General features: G+C 58.4%; 2 protein-coding genes across 3 annotated transcripts; one reads left to right on the top strand and one right to left on the bottom strand.

Annotated features, from left to right (window-relative positions):
• Positions 1-150: 150 nt before the first annotated feature.
• On the bottom strand, positions 151-15959 carry ZDHHC9 (zinc finger DHHC-type palmitoyltransferase 9). Of its 2 annotated transcripts, none has more exons than XM_052813544.1 (10): positions 15849-15959; positions 15169-15440; positions 6810-6970; positions 6070-6228; positions 4952-5089; positions 4749-4797; positions 4359-4461; positions 4085-4188; positions 3379-3547; positions 151-2566 (listed from the first exon to the last, which is right to left on the bottom strand). In XM_052813544.1, the coding sequence occupies exons 2-10, from the start codon at positions 15333-15335 to the stop codon at positions 2462-2464; spliced, it is 1155 nt and encodes a 384-aa protein (XP_052669504.1). In that variant the 5' UTR covers positions 15336-15440; positions 15849-15959; the 3' UTR covers positions 151-2461. The 2 variants fall into 2 exon arrangements, with proteins under 2 accessions (XP_052669504.1, XP_052669505.1); XM_052813545.1 differs by having other exon boundaries at positions 4359-4456; positions 4744-4797.
• A 1052-nt stretch (positions 15960-17011) lies between these two features.
• Positions 17012-23208, top strand: UTP14A (UTP14A small subunit processome component). The gene is made up of 14 exons (XM_052813885.1): positions 17012-17147; positions 17371-17441; positions 17719-17783; positions 17942-18084; positions 18250-18405; positions 19376-19495; positions 19581-19675; positions 19920-20043; positions 20135-20212; positions 20669-21026; positions 21191-21570; positions 21643-21830; positions 21902-22001; positions 22374-23208. Exons 1-14 carry the CDS (start codon positions 17088-17090, stop codon positions 22644-22646), a joined length of 2211 nt encoding a protein of 736 aa, XP_052669845.1. The 5' UTR covers positions 17012-17087; the 3' UTR covers positions 22647-23208.
• The last annotated feature ends 384 nt before the right edge of the window (positions 23209-23592 follow it).

Here is a 23592-nt window from a genome sequence, read left to right on the forward strand (position 1 = left end):
GCACGTAACAAAGCTTCCCAGGACGCTCCCCAGCTGCACCCGCCAGGATTTGTCACCACTCAGCCCGGGCTGCGGCATCTGTGCACCGAGAGCCTCCCCCACCCTTTCACCCGCCGTGGGGGGACAGCAGGACGCAAATAAGAACGCAGATAAGACACCCTGGAAGTGTGAGATGTAGAGGCTGGAAAAGTCACAGGGGAGGGGAAAGAGGCAGCCGGCTTGGGGAGGCACAGACAGAGGCAGAAGCTACAGCTCAGCCATTTTTCAAACCAATTAAGTTTCCTTCATTGTTTTAAAATTAAAAAAAAAAAAAAAAAAAAAAAAGAAAAAAGAAAGAAACCCCAACCCTCGCCCTACCCCCACTTCCTTCACGGAGAACCTGAACAGAGCAGACAGGAACCACAGGTGCAGGCAGCATCCGTGACGGCCCCAGCAGGCAGCACTCGACACACCGCATTAGAAAATAGATTAGTAAAACCAAAAAATACACTTTTTCACAACGAGTTTGAGATTTGGTCAGTAGCGTGTTGGGGCGGGTGAGAGAGGAGGGTTGGCTCCCACTGCCAGCGGGGTGTGCGTGGGGCCAGGCGCAGCAGCAACCCGGGGCTGGTCCCAGGACCCCCCCTGCCCTGGCTGGGGGGGGAACACGGGCCAGATCTGGCTGCAGGGTGCCAGCGGCCGCAGGCCAGGCAGCTCCGGCCCCGCTGGCAGTGGGAGGCCAGGGCTCCTTCCCTGGTAAGCGCCAGCAGGGAGCAGCTGAAGGCAGCTGCAGGGCAACTGTGAACCCGCTGCCGGAGCCCAGGGTGGCAGCTCTGCCCCCTCACCCGGGAGAGGAGACCCCGGCACTACGGGAGAGGGGGCAGCGCCAGTCGCCAGCTTAATACCACTTCACCCGCTGCCAGGCACGGCCCAGGTCAACACTGCGAGGGGCCAGGGAAGAGGAGCGAGTCGGGAGGCACGCATCAGGCTCCGGAGGGACGAGGCTCCCCGCTTCGCTCCGCTGTCGAAAGCGGGATGGCAAATGAGGCCAGGGAAGAAGCAGCAGCAACTTCACGCTGCCAGGCAGGAGCATCACGGAGAAACAAGCAGGACTGCCCCGGCAGGACATCCTCCACCTGCCACCCACTCACCACATGTCTGCGGGGAGGCACAGAAGTACCCAGCACTCGTGGTACAGGATGGAAAGCTGCCAGGGCACAAAACGGCCTTCCCTCCATCGCCGGCCTTTACGGCAACCCTGCAGACATGAGGCTCTGCCCAGCCCGGCTGCCAAGCACGGGACAGGGAGCGTCGCAGTGGAAGAGGAGCCCGGCCATGGCACAGAGGTCTTCCACCACCGCCTGGCCCTGGCCTCTCCTCCCTCCTCTGCCAAGGAGATGCAGATGGCTGACACTGCACAGCCAGCCCCAGGACAGCCAGCAAAGCCCAGGGGAGATTCAAGGCTCTGAAAGCCAGTCGAGGATGGCTGAGAAATGCAGGGCAAGGCAGGGGGGACAGCGGGACACAACGACACGACACAGAATCGGGGCTGAGGTTCTGCAGAGCAGCGGCCGAGCGGCATGCCACAGCCTGGTGGGCAAGGGGAGGGCATGCCTGTGCTGGGCACTGGCACCCAGGAGCAAACGCAGCCCCGGCACTAGCCAGAGACCCAGTGGCACAGGCAGACCCTTCCCTGCAGCTCGATACACCCCTTGCACAACCGCTCTGCGGCCGGTGCGGGGCGGGGACAAGCGGCAGGAAGACGGGCTGCCCCACTCCTTCCCTCAAGCCCCCAGTTAGGCGTGAGCCCCCGGGGAAGGAGGCCCCCGCCTCGACCACTCTCACGCCGGCTAAGTCACATGAAAAGAAGGAGCGCGGGAAGGATGCTACTTTAAAAATCGTTGCCAGCAGAACGCCTTCCCGGTTGTTTTGGCCCTCTTGGCACCAAAATGTCTCCCGACAACCCCTGCCACGTTAACCAATAAAACAATGCCACAGATTAGAGGAAGGAGGGAGGAGGGGAGAGAGGACGCTACTGCCATAAATTGCTTTCCCCTTCCCATCAGGATTCCTCAGCAGTAGGGAGCAGGCCGACCCTAACGTCGCTTCTGAGCTGCTTGACCACAAGTCGTCTCATCAAAGAGTCGGGGCCAGACGGAGGGACAGCCCCGGCCACCGAGCCGGTATTTAGCATCCAGGACAACCTGCAGAGCAAGAGGTCCTGCCTCGGCCTGCAGGCAGGCCAGCCTCAGTGGTGGTGAGTGCCCCTCGGTGACCGAGGCGGGCCACTCACGCTCGTTATCCTTTGACACCATGCAAGGCCAGCGCCAGCCCACACTGCCTGCGCATCGAGGTGAATAATGACTAAAGCAAAATGGCCATGAGGAATCGTTTGCCTGCCATCCAGCCCATCTCCTCCTCTCCTCTATCACTTCCAGCTTTGATTAGACAAAACAAGAAAGTTCTCCCTTTCAAGCAGATGCTAGTGCTCTGCTTGCCCAGCGTCCTGGGATGGGACTGGGAGCTCCCCAGACGTTAGCTGCTTCTCTTCTGGCATCTCAGCATTGCTCAGGGATGGCGCAGGGACCTGGAGAGAGAAGACAGCAGTGACTTGCATGAATACACCCCAATACAGAGCATCTGTTTGAGCACACAGACACTTGGCCCCGCTGCCCTGCTCCTGCCTCCAGCTCCACCAGGCAGCGGTCTCAGCTGTGCTTGGGAAAAGGAGAAACCAGGGGCCACCAAACAGGCAAACCAGCAGCTTCATGAAGATCTGGAGCACTGGACTGCTCCAGCAGAAGTGGTCTGGACTCTTTCCACCAGAGAAACAGCAGCTCATGCCCAAGCAGAGGTAGGTCCAGCCATTTCCCACCATGTTCAAAGAATAATTTAAGTGGGAAGGGCACTCTAGAGGTCTCCTGTCCAACCATACCCTTAAAGCGGGGCTAATTTCAAAGACAGAGCAGGCTGCTCGGGGCCACATCCAGTGGTGCAATGGCTTTCTCCAAGGATGGAGATCCCACAGCTGCCAGGGCCCTTCCCAGGGACAGCCCTTCAGCTTGCACTCAGTGCCAAAACAAGATGCCTGCAATCTCCCACCCCTCCTCAACCCCTCCTAGCCTCCATAGGTGCCAGCTCCTGGGCACTCTCATGGCAGGACTGACATCTCCAAAACGTCAGCCAGCTGTGATTTCCTTTGAGGAAATCAAGAGACGCTGGTTTCCAGGGCCAGAGCACAATGGGCTTTTCATTGGCAGCTTCTCAACAAGGCCCCCACATGTTGCTTTGTTCCTGCTAAGTCACACTATCAGCTTTCTCTCTGCTGGCTCAAAGCACCAGCAGCTCCAAGCAGGTGCAGCCCGCTCACCCTCCCGCCCCGCAGAGGGAATCACTCACGGCACTCAGGTGAGGAAGGCTGCCATCCTTCTGCTGAGCGCTGCTCTCCTCTGCCTGCCCACCGGGGCCCTGAGCAGCAGTGGGGTCTTGAGTGCTGGGCCCCCGTGGGCACGACTCCTCCTGAGCTGTACTCTCCTCTTGCTGCAAGATGCCCCGTCTGTCCAAGACGCTGCAAGAAGAGAATCACACCGTCAGAGACACACGCCTCCCCTGAAGCAGACTTCTTTTCCTGGCAGGAAAAGTGCTGGTGGAAGACAAACATTGGGGAAGGGGTTCCTCTCCAAAACAGGCTGTGCACAGCCCAGACCTAGTTTACAGTGTTTATGTTCCTCCTGTGAAAACCAAGCCTCTTGGAGAGCAGCCCAGTTCAGAGGGTGGGAGCCCACTGAAACAAGTGCCCTGGAAAGAGCCTCCGCTCCAAACACTGCCCCAGGGAAGGGGAGCCACTCCTCCACCAGCTTCCCAAGCCCACAGTGATAGGGAGCACACCACAAGCTTGAATCGCTGAAGATATGTGAGAAAAGCAACACAAGACCTTCCTCCCCAGAGCATCCAGCCGTGTCTCAAGTGACCTCCAAATGCCCTGAACACACACAGCGCTGGCAGAAGAGCGGCCAGGTCTGGTGCCCAAGCAAGGAGAGCTCCTCACAGTCCCTCACTGGGCCCTTGGGGGCAAAAATGGCAGGGCTGCCCCTCAAGAGCTTACCTGGGGGGCAGAGGCCCACAAAGCACCTCACAGCAGTTCTTCACTATGTTGCCATGGCTGTAGGGATTCTGCACGCGGTTCTTCCCAGTCCAGGAACCCTTAATCTGCAACGGTCAGGGCACAAGCTCAGGTCTGCTCCACCGACACCTGCCCCCAGCCCATGGAGCCCTGCCTCAGCCTGCAGGGCACGTCAGCAAGGTGGACGCAGCCGTGACACACTGAGGAAGCGATGAGAAACAGAGATGGCTCAGAGGAACAGAAAGACTCTACTTACGTCTTCGTTGGTTGTCTGATTCAGTGCCACCAGGAAGGTGTGGAACCCAGTTAACCCTACCACCGACCACAGGGTGAAGAAACAGATGAGCACCTCCAGTACAGTGAGGACAGTTAAGGACTGGGAACAGCTTGGGAACAGTCCCAACCCAGCTCTGTCGCTACCCCAGGCACACTACCCTAACTTCTCTTCTTCTCCTAGACATGGTTTTCTGTTTTACCCTCCTCCCAAAAGCCACAAAATTGCTCCCCACCTTGTAATCGTGGGGGAAAACGCCCTGAAAGACTCCTTAGAGAAGCTTGGGCATCAAGACTCCAGCCCCTCCATAACGCAGCTCACACTAACCCCCAGCTTTGGAGAAGCCAACCCCTCCGCACTGTGGAAGGATATGTCCCTGGGGTTTCCTTCAACGTGTTCAGAAACCCAATCTTCAGAGATTCTGGCAACACAAAGAGAGATATTTCTTTTCCCCGGCACATCGCACCGAGTCCAGTTCCCTTTCCCACTCCATTGTTTTTGCATTCGCAACACCATCTGTATCCCCCCGCTCCCTTAGCCAGCCCAGCCATCCACCTCTCCACAGCCAGACTCACTCAGTGCTACGTAGACTATGTTGAAGGTGAAGATGTAGATGGTGAGGAGTGAGAGCGAGAGGATGAAGAGGTAGAAATAGCGGTAGTTCCTCTTCCCCACGCAGTTGCCCACCCAGGGACAGTGATGGTCGAAGCGCTCTGTGAAAGCAAAGACAGAGATCAGTGCTGCTCTAGCACGGTCCTGCCTGCCTCCAGATGCTTACTCCTGTGCCCTGAACTCAAAAATTTCCAAGGCTGACAAGGACTCCCTGGGCCATCAAGTCCAACCCTCTGCTAACTCAGGGCCCTACATCACGACCCCCTTTCCAGAAGGGGAGGCCAGGTAAGAGAGTGCAAAATCATTTTACTAATGAGTCGTTTTGCACATTAAGATAGAGTTTAAGAGCTTGGCCCCATGTACGTCTTCTCTCCCAGAGCCCCGAGGTAGAATAGCTTTTACTAAAGCAGCACACAGGTTAGATGAAGGTCTGGGGGTTCAGAAGTTCTTATCTAACCCATGTGCCACTTTACTCCTACCAGAATAATTAGCAGAAGGTTCAAGGAACTGCATAAACACTCAAAGGGCTGGGAACCTGCAGAGGAGGAAAGGGATCCAAAAGAACGAGATTTCTTCCTTGAGAAGGGATGCTGAACACAAGCCAATCATGATATGCAAAGGGGCTAAGAGAGCCTCTGCTATGCAGCAAGGAAAACAAAAAACAGGGGCACTCAACATAACAGCAGAATCTCTGTGCTGATGCAAGGAGGTGCTTTCATGCAAGACACAGCTCTCCAGTGGAACCCTCTAGCCCAGCAAGGCCAGCAGTTCAGTGAAACTCAAAAATGGACTGCACATTTCCATGGACAAGTTAGACTTAAGCTAGACTAGTTATTGCCAAAGAAGTACTGGCAAAGATGAACCATCTGGCTTCAGGTTCTGAGCAAATCTCAAGCTCCTTGAGCTTAAGATGAGGCAGACTGTCCCCGTCTGTTCACACACCACCATTCCGGACTTGCTCAGCAGGCGCAGTGTGAGACCCGATACGGAGCGAGACCGGGTGCAGGTCTTCACCTGTTTTCTTCCAAAGACTCTCACCTAACACTCAGGTGCAGGAGCAGGCGCAACCTCTTCTACTCACCCACACAGTTGTCGCAGATGCTGCAGTGAGAGGCACGGGGCGGACGGAAGATCTTACATGTGTAGCAATACTTCAGCTTCACTATCTGGTTGTTGATCTGGAAGTTTTTAATCCGCGGGGGCGGGCGCTGACCCTGCGGCACGGTCCCGTTGGTGGCCTCTGAGAGAGGGAACCAAGCAGAGATCAGACCTGCTGCTACAACACAACAGGCCTAGAATGACAACTCGCCTCCCTGCTTTTCCTACTAGTGGGATCAGAGCCTGCTGGGTCTAGAGCCAGCGGCTGCAGCTCTGCTCACGCCGTCCAGAGCCAGCCTGGCAGCTTGGAGGCAGGAAAAGGGATGCCAGAGCTTTCATGGGCATATTGAGAGGGGCTGGGGGGTGGTGTGGTGTGTCACCCGCATCCACCAAACTTCCTCTCTACCTGAAGGATCAAGAGGCCCACACCAAGCTTCCAGCACCCCTTCCTGAAAGCAAACCGAGTTTGTACGTATACAGCTACAAGACAGAGAACAGCATGTGAAAAGGTTCCCAGAAAGGGAAGCAGGTACATCGCACCATCTTTTTGAGACTCAGCCAAGCAGAATTAGCCAGCAGGTGGTAAGATACCCCATTTGAGGCAATCCTCACTTTTGGAGGGCCAGCCGGGAAGAAAGGCTCTGCAGAGAGTGTAGCCTATAGACATGCCAGAAATACAGAGGCTTTTCCAGCTGTTACCAGCTCGGCTGGCTCCGCACTCACCAATCTCCATCTCGATGAAGGCTGCCTCGTCAGGCAGGGCTCTTGGGATCACCCCAGGATCACTGAAGCTCGTCCGCAGGAGCGTAGCCATGGCAAATAGGAAGAGAACTGCTGCAAACACAGGGATGGCTGGGGACAGCTGGACTGCCAGGTACCGACACCTGCAGAGAAACGTCAGGAGGCGATGAATCAGACCACTGCAAGGTCTGCCCGAGCCAGGGCCTGAAAGCCTGGCAAGGCATCAGAGTCCAGACTTTTCTAAACACTGGTTACATCCAGAGAAGAGAAGCTCTTCAGCGCTTCCTTCTGATCCCACCACCACCAGGAAATACCCCTGGGGCAGCTCTAACAACCAGCCACAATCAAAGTACCACCATGTTTTTAACCAGCCAGGCACAGAATACTTCCCAGCATTTTGTTTTGTTTCCAGCTCCCATTTTGCTCAGAGTCACGGGAGACGCCAGAAACGCAACCAGCCAGCTAGAGGGATCTTGCCCAGAGGACACCTGCTGCCACCAGCTGCCAAGGGACGGACTGTACCTCCAGGAGAAGCACCCATGGCCTGGTCCAAGAGCCCACCACTGGAGAGAGCTGGGAGGCATGGAAGCACATTGGAATGGTGGGAATCTCTGGCTGTCCCCTAAAGAGGCAGCAGCTTCCAGTACCACAGAAATTACTTTCCAGGGATTAACTGCGTCCTGTGCTTCTCAGGAACGGATTCACATGGAAGTGCAACATTCCCGTGCAACAAGATGTCTGGCTTCCTTTGACTTTTCTGAGGCAATGCTCCAAATAAAGTAGAAAGGCTCTTGCCCCAGGACAACCCCAGCTCGAAATAGGAAACACGGCATAAGGTTTGTTTGCTTTACAAATACAGAAAAGTCCAATGAGGAATTTGTGTTATTAATCCTGCTGATTGAGGCAGTGCAAAGGGAGCAAGGATATTAATCTCACTGTGGCCCGTGTCACTTCTGGACACCCGCAAACACGTCTCCATGGGCACTGCAGCACAGGATGTGCAGAGGGCCTGTACAGAAGTCATGGTTTAGAGACGTACTGGGCTGAAAGAAAACATATTTTTAGGCCAATTCCTTCAGAAAACCCCATTTATGTCAGGGTGAAGATCCTACAGAGGTTTCCTACGGTTTAAGGGAAACCCCACCCAAATCCCAACACTTGTGCAAAATTTCACCCCTCCTTGCACGCCTTGCTTCCCCAGGTTCCTCCCAATGAAGCTGCATACCCAGGCTTTCCAGTAAGCCCTGACTCCACAGGGCAGGATCCAACCCAGGCTCCCGCTCTCCACAACTGCTCTCCAAGAAAGCGTAAGGCTGCTGTGGTGAAAGGCATGGGATTACCGTCCCCTGTGGGTCTGTCATCCTGAGCAAGGCCATTTCTACAACATCCATAGCATTAACTATTTAATTCTAGATAGCCTTCCCACCCATAGCTTCTCTGAACGCAATAAAGTTTCTAGCTCCAGCTGGTTCCTTTGCAGCACCAAATTCTGCAAGCCCACCATCCACCGCAGGAAGGCTCACCAGGCTTTAATTTGCCATTGCTTGACTCCAGTGACTGTCCCCTGCATGCGACAAGGTACAGAAAGGGCTGCATACTGAAGCTACAGTATGCTTTGGCCACAACTGCAACATGAAGCGTCCACAGCGATGCACAGGGCCTGTCCCCTAAACCAGTGCTGTTAATTTTAGACACTGCAAACTCTGTGGTTACTCAAAACAACACAACCCTTAGAGTCATCCACGTGCAGAGTGCTGCCTACATTTGAAGCTAGGCTGAGCGGCCGGAAGGCTGAGCTTACCGTCTTTAGGCAGCCAGCCTAAGATAACTTTGCTTTCCCTTTGCAAGGGCAAAGTCTAGAAAGAGAGCTGGAAGTCAGTCAGCAATTAAACAGAAACCTTGGATCCCATTTTGGGAAGGAATATGGGTTTATTCTTCGAAAAGCTGGACACGGTCTGCCCCGAAGGGCTGCAGCTTGACCCTTGTCCAGCTGACACAACAGCTTTTATAACTGTTGTAACAACATGAACATATTATGGGCTTAAAATATGGATTCACGAACTGTGTTAAAGCTGAGCCAAAACTGCGCCAGAGCTTCCAGCCTCAGATATACACTAATGCCTTATAAGTTTCTTCAGGGTACTGTCAGCAAAGAGATTTATTACCTGCAAGCACATGATCTGTGCTGGGTGTACTCTCCCAAGCACAGACCTGAAAGCTTTACACAGCGGTACTCAAGAATAAACGGGATCAGTCCCTGCAGCGACCGGCAGGGTCCCTGCTCAATCTGCATATGAGCACGAGCGTGGGATGTGACTCACTCCCTGCTGACCATTTCCTATGCATCTTTGTAAGGAAACCTGCCCTTTGGGGATGCAGCAAGTCCTGCTGTCCCTGAGGCACAGCAAGAGTGGCCTCAAGATTGATGTTACCACACCGCAGAGCGTGGCGTGGGAATGGGAAGAAGCCTCTGCAATTTTAGGAGATGAAAGAGATGAGCGAGCCACCGTCCTCCCCGCTGCAGCAAGGGAAACAGCACCATCCAGCTGGTATCCAGCCCTTCCATCCATCCAGCTCCCAGCGTGGCACAGGCACCAGGCAGCTTAGGTCCCCAATTCAGGAGGGGAGAGAAGCGATTCCAGACAGACTGCCTGTCTGCCTGGAGGTGGGCAGGAGGGGAGGACAAGGACAAAGCCCCAGAAAACACCAGATGCCTGCTCTCCTGTCTGATGAGAAAAAGATACCAAGAAACTCACACAAGGAAGGATTAACGCTAGCTCCTTCGGCCGCCATTCACTGAAGCGCATGAGATGTCTGCTCAGCGAAGCCATTGTGCTGTTGCCATCGTCCCTCCGGCACGAAGCAAACATCCAGGCACTGTGCTGGACGCTCAACCCCGTCACTCAGACGTGCCCTGGCACAGCAGGGGCTGAGCAGGGCCCTCCTGCTTCCCCAGGTAGCAGGGCTGGCAAGCGCTGCTGCATCCCCTCGGCACAAACACGGCCTGGAGGCGAGGTCAGAGATGCACAAGCAAGACAAACCCCCACCGCACTGAAACTGCATCCCGAGACCCAACACTGAGCCCACCACGTGCCTCCCATCCTTCCCTGCGCTGACAGAGCCTTGCTTTGAGGAAGGTGTCTTTCAGGGAACATGCCCAGTGCATCTGCCACGGCAGAGAAAGCCAAGTGCTGTCCAGAACGGCTGAGCAACAGGTAAGGCCACCATGTGAGGTTTTGACTTGGTACTCGCTAGTGCTGGGGAATCTTCAGTCTACGCCTTGTCTACAGCACGATTACGCTCGGCAATTCATTTACACTGCTAAGTACCAGACATTTTAAAGATCTTTTGTTTGGGAGAGCTGAGAGTCAACAGAGACACACTGTTGGCATGTAAGGATATTGCTCCTCCTCCGCTCCCAGTGCAATATCTGTGTTCTTGAGCATTTTGTCATCTAATAGCAGACAATAACAGCACTATCACAAGTCATCATCATGGGGCGCGGGGGGGCGACGGACACAGACATAACGACTGGGGGGTGAGAAAGGCTTAAACAAAGACATCATCAGAAGGGGGGGCCGGCCGGGAAGCAGCAAGAAGCAGCAGCTGGGAGGTGCCATGAGTTCATGGTGCAAGGACTGCTTGACCGGTTATTTTGCGACCACTTGGGAAGGTCTGTTGTAACCAGCCCGTTAAGTAAAGCTCTGGAGGAAGGGGAAAACAAACATGCCAGCCCCCATGGAAGTGGTCTTCAGCCACAGCCATCAGGCAGCACATCTCATGGCCAGGTCCCTCCAGGGTTCAGCGGAAGCTCTTTTGTACAATTCATTTACATCTCACTTGCAAATCACCTATTTAACTTTCCTAAACTAATGCATAACCACACTGTGTACTCATCCCGAACGCTAGCAAAGCAAAGCAGTATCTTTACCAAATGTTTGACCCTCACCAGAGTACTTACAGTCATCTGCACCTCCCAGACCTGGGACGATTTCCAGAGGCTGATGTACTTGCGGTAAGCGTGGAAACTGTTGCTCTGAAAACCTGGGTAACCGCTGCACTGCAATGCTACAATTTGGGGCCCTTTCCCAAGCAGCACTCGGGCAGAACTGGAGCTGTCTACAGAAACTCTCCCTGTCTGTCAACAGTGACACAGAAAATGCTCGCTAGAGACCCACTTCAAGTGCAGTTCCACTGTGAGCACATGCCACACGCTTCCAACCCAACCGATGCGGCAGCCGACTTCAGGCAGGAGACAGAAACGTTATGCCAATGTTATTGCTCTGTTCCCAGCTACGCTCAAGTCTCCGCACAGGCCAGAGAGCACCCCGAGATCCACGTGGGGAATGGTGGTGCTACAGAGGACGTGCACACTGCAGGGAGAGCGAAGTTGTCTTCTGAAAAGGAGCCCGTATACAAGAAAAAGGGCATGCAATTCAAAAACCCGGGAGCAGCCACTTCACGCAGAAACGTCTTCGCGAGCGGAACTCTGCATACCAACAAGCTTACCTCTATCGAGAGAAACTATAACTACTAAGAAGCACCGATCAACTTGTGTGTAACTTTTGACAATGCTTGACATAGACCTAACCAGAGGTAAAAGCCATCTCAGAAGCACCTCTTTATCAGTGCAAAATCTTGGATCTTTGGGGGGAAAAAAGAAAAAAAAAAAATTAGGTCACATGAGGGGTCAGCATAGGTTTTTTCAACTCATCAGAAAACAAAGAAATTTTAATCTCTACATAGCTAAGAAAGTAGGAAAAAAAAATAAAGTGATAAACATGCTTGGTTATTGGAAAAGCAAACAGCAGCCCCTTTCCGCACGCAGGAGCCTGGCATTGCTGGCGCTATCTTGCCTGTAACGTTTACAAACGTCAAGCATTCGTGCTGAAAAGCTGAAGACAAAAGAAATCCAGTTCTCTCACAGCTGCTTTGGAGAGCTGAATGGAGAACTCTCGCTTCAGGAGGGCCATTACAGACACCCTGGCAAACTGCAAAGAGGAAACTCCCAGCAGCCAGAGAGAGGACACTACATCCCATCATCTTAATTCCCAAATGGATTTCACAAGTGCTTTACCCAGGCTTGTCCTCGTGCTCAAATACCACAAGCATAGTTAGACAACTAAGCGCCCCATCACAAAAGCTGACATACCCATTAAGTGTCTGAAATAACGCCAAGAGGATATTAAACAGAATTTTATGTGACACATTACTGTCACAGAGTAGACCCAATTAAATATAGGTCTCAGACCCTGCAGGGACCAGCCTCAGCCCTTGAGCCGTAGGAGCTGCTTTCTGCCAAGCTGGTGGCGAGAGAGGTGCCCTTGGGCAGAGGACTCTGATCGCGGCAGAGCACTTCCCCAGGAGCCAGTACAGCTCCACGGCCCTCTGCTTTATCTGGGAGGGAGGAGCTGGACCTCCAGGTACAGCACTGATAGCTCAGTCAGCCCTCTGGGTCACACTCGCTCCCCAGTGAAAAGCCTTACCCGATTCCAGACCACAGCTTTGCGGTCTAGGGGATAAAAACATAAAAATTCCTGCACGCGGGGCTGAGGCAGCGTCAGACCATTCAACTGGAGACACAGCAGATGAGCCGATGGCATCAGAACTACTTGGAGGGAAAAAAAAAAAAAAAAAAATACCACCAGCAGCAGCCCAAACAGAGAGGCTGTCATTTCACGGCTGGGGAGGACTCTTTCAGCGACGAACGCGGTGGCTTATCTCATGACGTGCGATGCCAGTCACCACCGGCTCTCCAGCGACAGCGTTTGTAATCAGAGCCGAGCCAGAGCAGCCTGGAGGGCGAGGATCAAACCTGCACTGGCTTGGATCGAGTAGCGAGACATTTTCTGGCTTCAGGCGTCCCTGAGCCTTGTTTAGACAAGGTGTGACTGCGCAAGTGATTCAGCTGAATGAAATAAGCATTCACAACACAGGCACCCCTGCAGTGAGTGTACAAGAATTAAAAGGACTCCTCCACCCACCACAGTCTGCTTCTCTCCAAAACCAGAGCCTAACAACCCAAATTGTTCCTCTGTGGCACAAACTTTAAGGGGGAAACCACGAATTTCCACGCAAATGCCGAAGAATCTGCCAAAAGCTGAAATGAATAGGTAACACAGCAAAAAGATCAAGGCCGAGACCCTTAGGCAAAAGCACCCTAACGCAGGCAGAAGGCACACAGGGTAAGCAGGGCTCTCGAGCAGCCAAGCTGCTCATCTTCTCAGCTTGGTCAGTGAAACAGACGTTGTGGAGTGTTTCTGGTTGGGAAGGCAACATTTCATCCCTATCCCAAATTCAAAAATCCCCAAACAATTTCAAAACAAACCCATCTCTTTCAAACAGAAAACATTAAGGTGTTGTGCACTGAGAGAACCAAATGGATATTGTGGATTTCCCCAAACTTTTCCTCATCTCCCCAGTCGAAACCACTCAGCCAATTTTACTAAAATTCAGACACGATCCTGTTCCCAGCAAAACTTCCCCTGGGCCAGCGGCCCCCACAGAGGACACCCTCCAGCTCTGAGCAGAAGGCACGTCCTGCACGTCTGCGTGCAAGCGACCCCTCCTCAGGCCTCTGCCTCCCAGAGCACGGGAAGGGGTTTCTCAAAGAATTTCCAGTCACATACCTGCTGCACCCACAGCCAAACCAACCATCGCGCCGCCGGCTCTGCCAACACGGCCGAGGACTGGAAAGGCAGCCTTGGTTTGCTCTGCCCCACGCAACCACGGCGGGCAGCTGGCAGGGGCAAACGTGGCAGAACGGGATGTGGCTTCGCTCTTCTGCTAAGGACAGGCTCCACAGGGAGCGAGAGCAATTATCCCTCGCAATAAGTGTTTCTGGAGCAGTAATAAGCGTTTCTGGAGCAGTAACACCTATTAGTTCTTCCTGCAAGGCAGGAAGTCTTAGCCCCATTTTTTCAGATGGGAAAAAAACCCAAACAACAAAACAAACAGCGGTGTCATTTCATACCTTTGAATTCAGACTGAGTTAGGGATAATTTGGGCTTTCCACACTCGGGAACCCCAACACCTCGCATTACAGTTGCACGGCGCCTGCCTCCAAAGCTACACAACGACTAAGCAGAAAAACCAGTCTCATACCTGCCTGAGACCCAACATTAGCCACTTCATTGCTAACGTTGGGATGTGGCAAGCCTCAGCAGACTGTTCCAGAAAGCCCTTTCCAAGGCTGCCAGCGATATCTGCTAGTGAGAGGAGCTAGGGAAAGCAATGCCAGGCCAGGGGAAGTTGAGACAAGTCGCCTGGTCTGGGGAAGATGTCTAGGAGGCCAGCATCTGGGCCAAGAGCTTTATGTATCTGGAGGAATAGCCAGGGCTTAACCAGCGAGCAGTTTCTTCCGCTTGCTTTCCTGGCTTAAAGAGCTTTAGTGTTACCCAACACCGTTTAGGACCTTCGCCTCCCTAAGAACAACATAAACATGCTGATGGAAACAGAGGAAGGAAAGTTTCATGGTTGTTTAGCGATCCAAGCTCGTCCTTAAAGGAGGCAAAAGGGCCAGACCTGCCCCCTCCCCGCAACATCGGTGATTAGGCAAACGCGGGCTTTTTTTCCTTTTTGTTTGCTTTTTTTGTAGGACTAGTCTAAGGCCAGATCAGTTCCCCAACCCAGGTCACCCGGGAGAGCTGCAGGGGGCAGGTCCTGCTCTTTTGGCAGCATCCGAGACTTCGGCCGCAGCTCTTTAGGCTGCCGAGCTGACCTAGAAGGGCAGCCAGATCCTCTCCAAACACCAGGGCTTCAGCTCGCAGCAGGGTCTGCTGTAGCGCAGCACTCTGCAACACCTAGCTAGCAGGCAGCTGCAGGGCAAGTTGGATCAGCGCTAAACCCCGGTGCCACCAAGCTCACTCCTTATTTTGTTGATTCTCCAGCTGGGTCACCTCCCTAATGGGGCTGAGCCGGGGGCTGCAGGGACGTAGGCTCGGCCCCCGCCGCTCGGCCCGCGCTGGCCTCGGCCGCTGCGGCAGCAGTGCCCTTGCACCCCGGCCATCCCCGAGCAGGGAGCGCGCGCCCCAAAGCCCCGTCCCCTCTAGCTGCGCTCAGGACAAGGGACCCGCAAGTCCCAAACGCAGGGAAGCATCAACCGTGCGGGACAAAGAGCCAGCGTCACACGGCAGGCAGAGCCGGAGGAAAGCTCCGGCGGGGCCCGTCCTCCCCCAAAACCTCCGGGGTCAATCTGCTAAGGGCGAAGCAGCAGGTCCCGCCAGAGAGCGCCGCACCGCGCCAGGCTCCCCTCCCTCTCCCGGGGCCACCGGCCAGACGAGCCCCCGCCAAGCCGCCGTCCCCGGGGCCGTGGGTCACCGGGCCGCCGCGGGGAACTCACTCAAAGGCGAAGAAGAGGGCGCAGGTGCCGAGGATGAGGAAGAGCGTCAGGTAGAAGATGCCCTTCTGCCGGGCCATCATGATGCGGCCGTCGCAGCAGAAGGTGTTCCTGCCCGGCAGCTTCTCCCATTTCCGAACCACCTTCTTCCTCGCCACCATCACCGACATGGCGGGGCCCTCACTGGGGCGGCGGCGGCCGCCACACGTCCAGGCGCTGCTCCTCCGCCGCCCGCGCCCCCGGCATCATCGGGGGCCCCGCGGGGCTCGGCTGGGCTGGGGGGAGAAGGAGAACGCCTCAGCACCGGGGCGGCGGCGGCGGCTCGGACCGGCGGGGCCACGGCGGGAGGGGGCGGGGGGGGGGGGGGGCGGCAGCCGTCGCCACGGAAACGCCCGCGCCCCGGGAGGGGTGTCGCCATGGAAACCCACCGGGGAAGGGGGGGGGGGGTGGGCAGGGCGCGGCCAGGGAAACCCTCGGCCCTGAGGGGAGAGCCCGGCGGGAGGGAGAGAGGGAGGGACGGCGGCAGGGCGGCCCCGCACAGGCCCCACCGGGAGGGGAGGGGAGGGAACGGGACGGGGCAGCCCCCGCCCCGCGGACCGCGCCGGGACCCGGACCCAGGCCGGGAGGGGAAGGAAGGGAGAAGAAGGGAAGGGGCCCGCGACACCGCCGCCGCCGCCGCTCACCCTGTGCCGGTGCGGGCAGCGCCGGGCGGGCCGGGCCGGGCCGGGCGGGCCGCTGGTTCCCTCAGCGCCGCGGGAGGGGTCGCCACGCCCCGCGCCGCCGCGGGGGCGGGGCCGCGCCAGCTATTGGCCCCTCACAGCTCATCGCCCCGCCCCGCCGCTTCCCGCCTTCCCGTTGGCCGCGCGCAACGTCACTCCGCGGCCGCTCCCCCACCTCCCGCCCCGGTGCGGACAAGGGGAGGCGGGGCGGGGGGCGGGGCCGCCCCGGGGTTCGGCACGTGGCCGGGGGCGGGGCACGGCGCCGCCGGGGGAGGGCGGGCGGCGGGGGCCGCAGTCCCGGTGCGGCGGGACCGGCCGGGACCGGGGAGGGGGGGTGGCGGCGGCTCCGGGGGGGCCGGGACAGCCGGCGGGGCTCGGGGGTGAAGCCCCACCCCGGGCTGGTCCCGCCGGGGGGGGGCGTTCCCCCCCCCCGCCCTCATTTTGGGTCCGCACACCCGTTTTCCCGGTGTTTTGCACGCTCAGAGCCTGCGTTTCGGTGCGGGGGATCCCGCCCGCCCGGCGGGGTGCGTGGCTGCCGGCGGAGGCAGGGCCCGGCGCTTCAAGCCCGAGGGGGAAAAAAAAAAAACCCCGAAAACAATAAAAAAAAAAAAAAAAGAACTTTCCCGGCGGCTGTTGCTATGGAGACTGAAGTAGCGGGGGGACAGCTCGTTACCCCCGCCCCGCCTTGGGGCCCGATTCGGGAGGGCGGCCCGCAGGCAGGGGTGGAGGAGGAGGAGGAGGAGGAAGGATGCCTGGGGCCTCTGCTGCGGGAGCAGCTCTGCGACCTACCGGCCCCCGTAAAAACAAACAAAACAAACCAAAATAAATAAATAAATAAAAAGCCACGAAAGGCTCCAAAAAGTCCGGGGCCCAGCGGGGCAGCGAAGCCGCCGGTGCGGGGCAGCCGGTCCCGGGGTCCTCGCCTCCGCCCGTCCCCTCTCCCCGGGGAAACCACGGGGGTCCCGGGGAGCCGGGCGGGACCCCCGGGGTCTCCCCGCTCCGGGGCCAGGCCGGGGCGCGGCCCCCCCCTCCCTCCGCCCCCGCCCGCCGGGGCCCCGCTGCCACGGCAACCGTGACGTCAGGCAGGGCGGGCGGAAGCGCGGCGGGTGGCGACAGCCCGGGCGGAAGCGGCTGCGCGCTTTCCGGCAAGATCGCGAGGAGAGCGGCGCGGCGCTTTCCGGCTGACCCCGGCTGCGCGGCGCGATGGCGGAGGACTGGCTGGGCGTGGAGGCGGCCGTGAGCGCCAGCGAGGGCGAGGAGGAGGTGAGCGGGGCTGGGCCGGGCTCGGCTCCTCCGGCAGCCGCCGCCGCCGTACGCGGAGGTCCGGGCGCTCCCCCGTCCCAGGCGTCCCGGGGCGGCCGCAGCGGAGGGCGGCCTGGCCTGGCCTGGCCGGGGGAGCCGGGGCCTGGGGCGAGGCCTGGCGGTGAGGGGCAGGCGCTGCTGCCGGTAGCGCCGGTCGGGGCTAACCGCGTCTGCTCTGTGCCAGGGGCAGGAGGATGACGAGCGGCGGCACCGGCAGCTCCTGGAGGCGGTCAGCTCCCTCTCCGGACGGAGGCGGTGAGTGAGGGGGGTGGGGGGTGTCCGAGGGGCTCCCGGGGCTCGGCCAGGGGGCTCCGGCAGCAGCCGCGCTGCATCTCCCCCCCCCCCCCAGCCCCGTTTCCCCCGTGAGGCTGCACGGGAGCGCTTTGAAAAAGGGGGTGGGAGGGAGGACCCTCGGTTCCCCGGCCCGCTGGCACCATCGCTTCTGCCTCTGCCGTAGCAGCAGGTAGGAGGAGAAGCACGTGGGGGGGGGCGCGAGGAGCCTTTTGGTTTATTTTCTTTTCTCTTCTGGTAGGCGGAAGCTGGCAGAGCGTACGGAGGCAAGCGTGCAGGTGTCCGAGTTCAATGTCAGCTGCAAAGGTGAGATCCCTGGGAGGCTGGGCAGAACTCCCACCATCCGACTGGGACGGCGCTGCCCGCCCGCAGCTGACGGCTTGGGATTTGCTGTGTCTGTCCTGGGTCTTTGGGCTGAACGCAGCTGCAGCCCCTTGACTTGGTGGTGCGGGACCCTCATCTAGGTGCTGGGGAGAAGCTGGTTCTGTCCGAGCTCCTGCAGCCCATCCGTCCCAAATCCGCCCTGAGCAGCGTGAAGAAAGAGCTGGCCAGAGTGAAGCAAAAAAAGGCAGTGGAGCTGCCGCTCAGCAAAGAGGAAGCAGAGCGGGTGAGTGGGCCTGGGCAGGCAGCAGAGGGAAGTTCTGGCCTTACAGGGCAGAAGAGCTGAGCCCCTGAGTGCCCCTCTACTCCTCTCTGATGCTGACAGGCTTTTCTCACTCTTCACACCAGTCTTTCTCTGCTCATCCTTTTCCCTTCTTGCCCCTGCCTGCAGGTTGTAAGGGAAGCTGCCTACGTCAGGACCTCTAAAGACGTGGGCAAATGGCAGCAGGTGGTCTTGCAGAACCGACGGGCGGAGCAGCTGGTCTTCCCTCTGAAGCAGGAGATTGCTACAGTTGTCCCCCTGGAGCAAGTGGCTTCAGCATGGAAGGTGGGTGCTGTCGGGTGGCACGCAGCTCCCGGGGGTTGGCTGGGGCAGCTCGACGTTTCCTGGCTGCGCTGGGAGCAGTGACGTAGGCGTGAGGAAGGCCCAGCCTGTAGCTGAGGCTCTGGGCAGGTGCGCGCTGAGCTTGGGAAGATTAGAAGGGAAGTCGTCTTCGTTCCTCAAGCATAGCAGATGTGTAGATGCTCTCTGGGAGAAGCCGGGTGAGGCATGAGCAGAGGGTTTGAAGCCTGCTCCGTCCCCTCTCTTCTTTTTAGTCTTCCAGCCCGAGACATGCAGCCAGAGTCTGCAGTTTTTCAGTCCCTGTGCTGAGCCAGCTGCTTGCTAGTAGCCCTCGGCCACTTGTGCTGAGGCGGGGGGGGGGGGGGTTGGTTTGCCAAAGCCTGCGCATCTGTAAATCTTCGTTATGAAAGAAGGATGCTTTTGGGTTTGAATGCGAGTTCCCGTGGGGGTTGTGCTGCTGGCAGGAGAGTCACTGTCACCCCTGATAGCTCTCCCAGCTGTCCAGATGCTCAGCTGAGAGGCAGCCCCTGCCGAGCTCCCCACGTACCCGGCACTCACCTCGATCTGCCCAAAGGCCCCTTTCCACTTCGGTGGGACGTGGTGTTGCGTGGCCTGGAACTTCTGCTCCCTGCTTCTTGTCCGGTGCTGCCGGGTCAGCACCGCCTGCTGACTGCGAGCCTATTTCTCTACCTTCAGAGGAATTCTGCCTGCCCTAACCTGGCGCGATGGCTGGGAGGGCACCTAGGCAGGCCCGTAGCGAGCCTCGGGCTGTTGCATGGGACCCGTGAGCAGGGCTGTGACCCCAGCCCCCAGGAGGAGGGGGGCACGCTTCTCTGGGCCCTCCCGTGGACCTGCTATGGGGCACCAGGAAGGATAGGGATGTCTAGGGAAGCGTTGGCTCTTGCAGTTGTTCTTTTCTCATCATCGTCTTGCTGTGTTTGTTCTGCCCCAACAGGCCCGAACTCCCCTGGAGCAGGAGATCTTTGGACTGCTCCACAAGACGCAGCAGCCCATCACAGACCCACTCCTGACGCCGGAGGAGACCGCCTCGCTGCAGGCAATGAGCTTGGAGGAGGTGAGTTCTTTCCCCTCCTGCCGCCATCCCCTGGCTCTGGAGGCCTCTTCCTTGGCGCTTGCCCTCACTCTGCACTCCCTGGCAGGCCCGGCAGCGGCGGGCAGAGCTGCAGAAGGCTCGGGTCGTGCAGTCCTACTACGAAGCCAAGGCTCGGCGAGAGAAGAAGATCAAGAGCAAGAAGTAAGGCTCTGCCCTTGCTGGGCTGGATGCAGCGGGAGAGGGCCAGGTGCCGGCCTTGGCGCTGGAGCCGACCCTGCCCAGTGCGTGGGTATGGCCAAAACACGGAGAAAGGCAGGACGGCCCCCTTCCTTCTCGGCATCTGTAATGTATCGGGCAGCCTCCTGCCCAGAACAGTGCTGCGTTCCCAAAGGCCTCCCCGGCACCATGAGGTCTCACTTGCTGGCTCTCTGCCCTTGTTCTGCAGGTACCATCGCGTGCTGAAAAAAAGCAAGAGACGCAAGGCCTTAAAGGAGTTTGAGCTGCTGCATAAGTCGGACCCTGAGGCCGCCTTGGCGAGGCTGGAGGAGCTGGAGCAGCTCAGGATGCAGGTGCTGCTTTTGCGCTTCTCCCCGGCCCCTTGGGAAGTCCCCGCTCATGACGGTGCTCTTTCTGATGCTCTTCTCTTCCTCTTGCCCCCAGGAGCGGATGAGTCTTAAGCACCAGAACAAGGGAAAATGGGCCCGTTCCAGAGCCATTATGGCTAAGTATGACCTGGAGGTGAGAACACAGAATCACAGAAGGGTTTGGGTGGGGAGAGACCTTCAAAGACCATCTAGTCCAACCCCCCCCGCCATGGGCAGGGACACCTTCCACTAGACCAGGTTGCTCAAAGCCCCATCCAACCTGACCTTGAACACTTCCAGGGATGGGGCATCCACAACTTCTCTAGGCAACCAGCTCCAGCGTCTTGCCACTCTCATCGAAAAACATTTCTTCTTTATATCTAATCTAAACCTACCCTCTTTTAGTTTAAAGCAGTTGCCCCTTGTCCTGTCACCACAAGCCTTGGTATAAAGTCTCTCTCCGTCTTTCCTATAAGCCCTCTTTATCTATTGAAAGGCCGCAATAAGGTCTCTAGTTCTGGTTGGGGAAGGGGGAGACAGCTGAGGTGGGGCAAGGAAGGTGGGCATGTTTTTTCTGGCCTGTGTTAGAAACTTCTCGATCCCCTCCCAGGCCCGCAAGGCCTTGCAGGAGCAGCTGGCCAAGAACAAGGAGTTGACGCAGAAGGTGCGGGTGGAGCTGCCTGAGGAGGAGCCGGCTGATGTGCCTGAGGAGGACCTCACCTCGGTGACCATCCCCACCATCCCTGCGGGTGCCAGCGGAGCTAATCCCTGGATGCTGGGCAGGCCCAGCGACCCGGCTGAGGAGCCTGAGGTGCCAGAGGGTCTTGGAGATGTTGCGGTGCCTGGTGCTGCAGAGAGCAAGGAGGAGGTAGAGGAGGAGGAGATGTCAGAGGAGGAAGCTCTGCTACAAGACTTTGCGCAGAAACGGCACGTGCGGCAGCAGCAGGCAGGGAGCCCTGAGGGACAAGGTGAGGAGCTCGCAGCCACAAGCAGCGTGGGTCTGGTGTGCTGCAGGGTTGGGCAAAGGAAAGGGGGTCTGGGGGCTGTTTTCTGCCCGGTTTCACATGGCTGTCCTGCTCTCTCACTCCCTGCTCGTGGGTGACCGTTTCTCACCTGTTGCCTCAACGCGTAGGTGCTGATGAGAGGGAGGCAGTTTCTGAACTGCCAGGGGACAGCCCCGTCCACCCCGTCTGTGCCGAGGAGCAGGCGAGCCTAGGGATTGAGCAGCCTCCCCAGGCCCAGGAGGAGATCCTGCTGTCGGAGCAGCTGGGCCGGGTGCGGACAATGGAGGACGTTGAGGCTCTGGCCTCAGAGGAGCGTGTGGAAGAGCAGGAGAAGCCGGCGGCCACAAGAGCGGAGAAGCGAGTGCAGCAGCAGGAGGAAGGCAGAGCTGAGAACGGGCGTGCCAAGAAACCACCAGCCAAGAAGAAGATGATTAGCCTGCAGGCTGTGCTGTCTGGGAAGTCCCAGGAGGTTCAGTGCCCCAGCCTACCTGTGGTCATGGAGGAGGAGGTGAGCGGGACGGGCCTGCCCCTTGGTCCCAGGGCAGGGTTGACTGCAGGGGACTGACCCTTCTCTCCACAGGAGGGTGGCATCGACCAAAGAGGGGTCATCACAGAGGCCTTCGCCGGGGACGACGTGGTCGCTGACTTCCGCCGGGAGAAGCGCAAGGCAGAGCAGGCTGCGAAGCCGCAGCCGGTGAACCTGGTGCTGCCGGGCTGGGGCGAGTGGGGAGGGACGGGATTGAAGCCCAGCGCTAAGAAAATAAAACGGTAAGTGTGGAAGAGCTGCAGCAGCATGCCTCAGCCCAGCACCGGGGCCTGACCTCTCACTTGCCCGGCAGGTTCCTGCTCAAGCCACCCCCAGCACCTCCCAGGAAGGACCAGCATTTGCCCCATGTCATCATGAGCGAGAAGCGCAACATCCACGTGGCAGCACATCAGGTGTGTGACGCCCGGCCTCCATGAGCGGCAGTGGCGAGCGCTCCAGCACCCAGGCTGGCCCAGAACCTTCCCGTGACCCATTCCCAAAACATCCTGAATCCCTGCCCGTCCGCTTAGTTTCCAGCTTTGACAACCCGGAGGCCGGCAGGGTGATGGAGGGAGGAGGAGTTTACAGGACTGCTCCCTTGACTGCGGCTGCTGCTGTGCCAGCCCTCCTGGGATCTGCTAGAAGAGGGGATGGAGCGAGGTGGTCAGCAGGGGGCTGGAAGCACAGCGCGAGTGGGAATCGTTGGCAGCGTGGGATGAAAGGAGCCCCCGGGGTGCTGGGCCGGGTTGCAGGGGGAGTTACCCCCCCACGCTCTTTCCCCGCAGGTCAGCGAGCTGCCCTTCCCCTTCGAGAGGCACCAGCAGTTTGAGCAGAGCATCCGGACACCCGTGGGCCCCACGTGGAACACGCAGCGTGCCTTCCAGAAGCTGACCGCCCCCCGCGTCATTACCCGAGCGGGCCATATCATCCAGCCCATCTCTGCCGAGGACGTCCCCGACGTGGCCACCGCAGCTGGCAGTGGAGCCAAGCCGGCGCTAGAAATTGCACCCAAGCGGCAAGAGCAGCCCTTTCGCCGCCCGCGCAAGAGAGCGCGATAGCTCTGTGTCCGTGTGTCTCTGGTGCTCGGGCTGGAGCAGGCGGAGGAACCGGGAGAGGCTCCTGGTTCTGTCCGGTACCTTCTACCCGCTTTCCCCGCAATAAAAACTCCTGGGCTGCCTTGTCTGTGCGGTCTGGGTGGCTGCCCTCGCAGCGCCCCGGGGACAGGACAGCTGCTGCCCTCCTGCCTGTCCTTGGGGCCCCGCGCGGGGCAGGGTGGTTTTGGCCTGCTGTAACGTGAGTGAGCGGCTGGAACAGCTCGCTCGCTGCGGGTCAGGCCGGGGAGGTACGGCTTGGGGCTGGGAGTGTGGCAGGGGGGTGGAGCAGCCGCCAGCGCTCCCTCGGGGCTGCGTTTCACCTGCCCGGCCTTTTTGTCTTTCATACCCCCCCCACCCCTTTTATACATAATACAACATGTATGTATATATTTTTTATTTTTTTTAATCTTGGCAAAAGGGGCTTTCTCACGGCCCTGAGCCTAGCCCCAGGGCACCGCTCCTCAGGTTCACCTGCAGCTCCAAAGTAACTTCTGCCCAGCTCAAATAAACCCGATTAGCTGGAAAACGGGTCTGTAAGGTGGTGCCGCTGTTCTGCGCACGCTGGGAGCTGGCTCCGCTCCCGGCGCAGCCACCCTGCCTTCTTCCTGCCGCTGAGCCCGGCCTCCCTGCCCAGCCCACCCCTCGGAGGGTGACGGCAGGGTGCTCGGTGCGTCCGCCACTAGCCGAGAGATGTGCCAGAGCCTTATGGTAAAATAGGGGCAGGCAGGGAGCCCCCCCCAGGCCTCTCTTCCCACGTGTGCTGTGCTCACGCCAGCAGGAGAAACACTCCCCAGCCCGAGCGAAGGAGCTGGAGCTGCTGCTGTTCCCGGGAAACGCGTCCCTCGTGCCAGGGACGCCTCCTCCCACGTTGGCACCGCAGCCTGGCCGGGGAAGCAGGCTGTCCCCCGGG

The sequence above is a fragment of the Harpia harpyja genome, chromosome 18 (assembly GCF_026419915.1).
Source record: "Harpia harpyja isolate bHarHar1 chromosome 18, bHarHar1 primary haplotype, whole genome shotgun sequence".
Taxonomy (NCBI): domain Eukaryota; kingdom Metazoa; phylum Chordata; class Aves; order Accipitriformes; family Accipitridae; genus Harpia; species Harpia harpyja.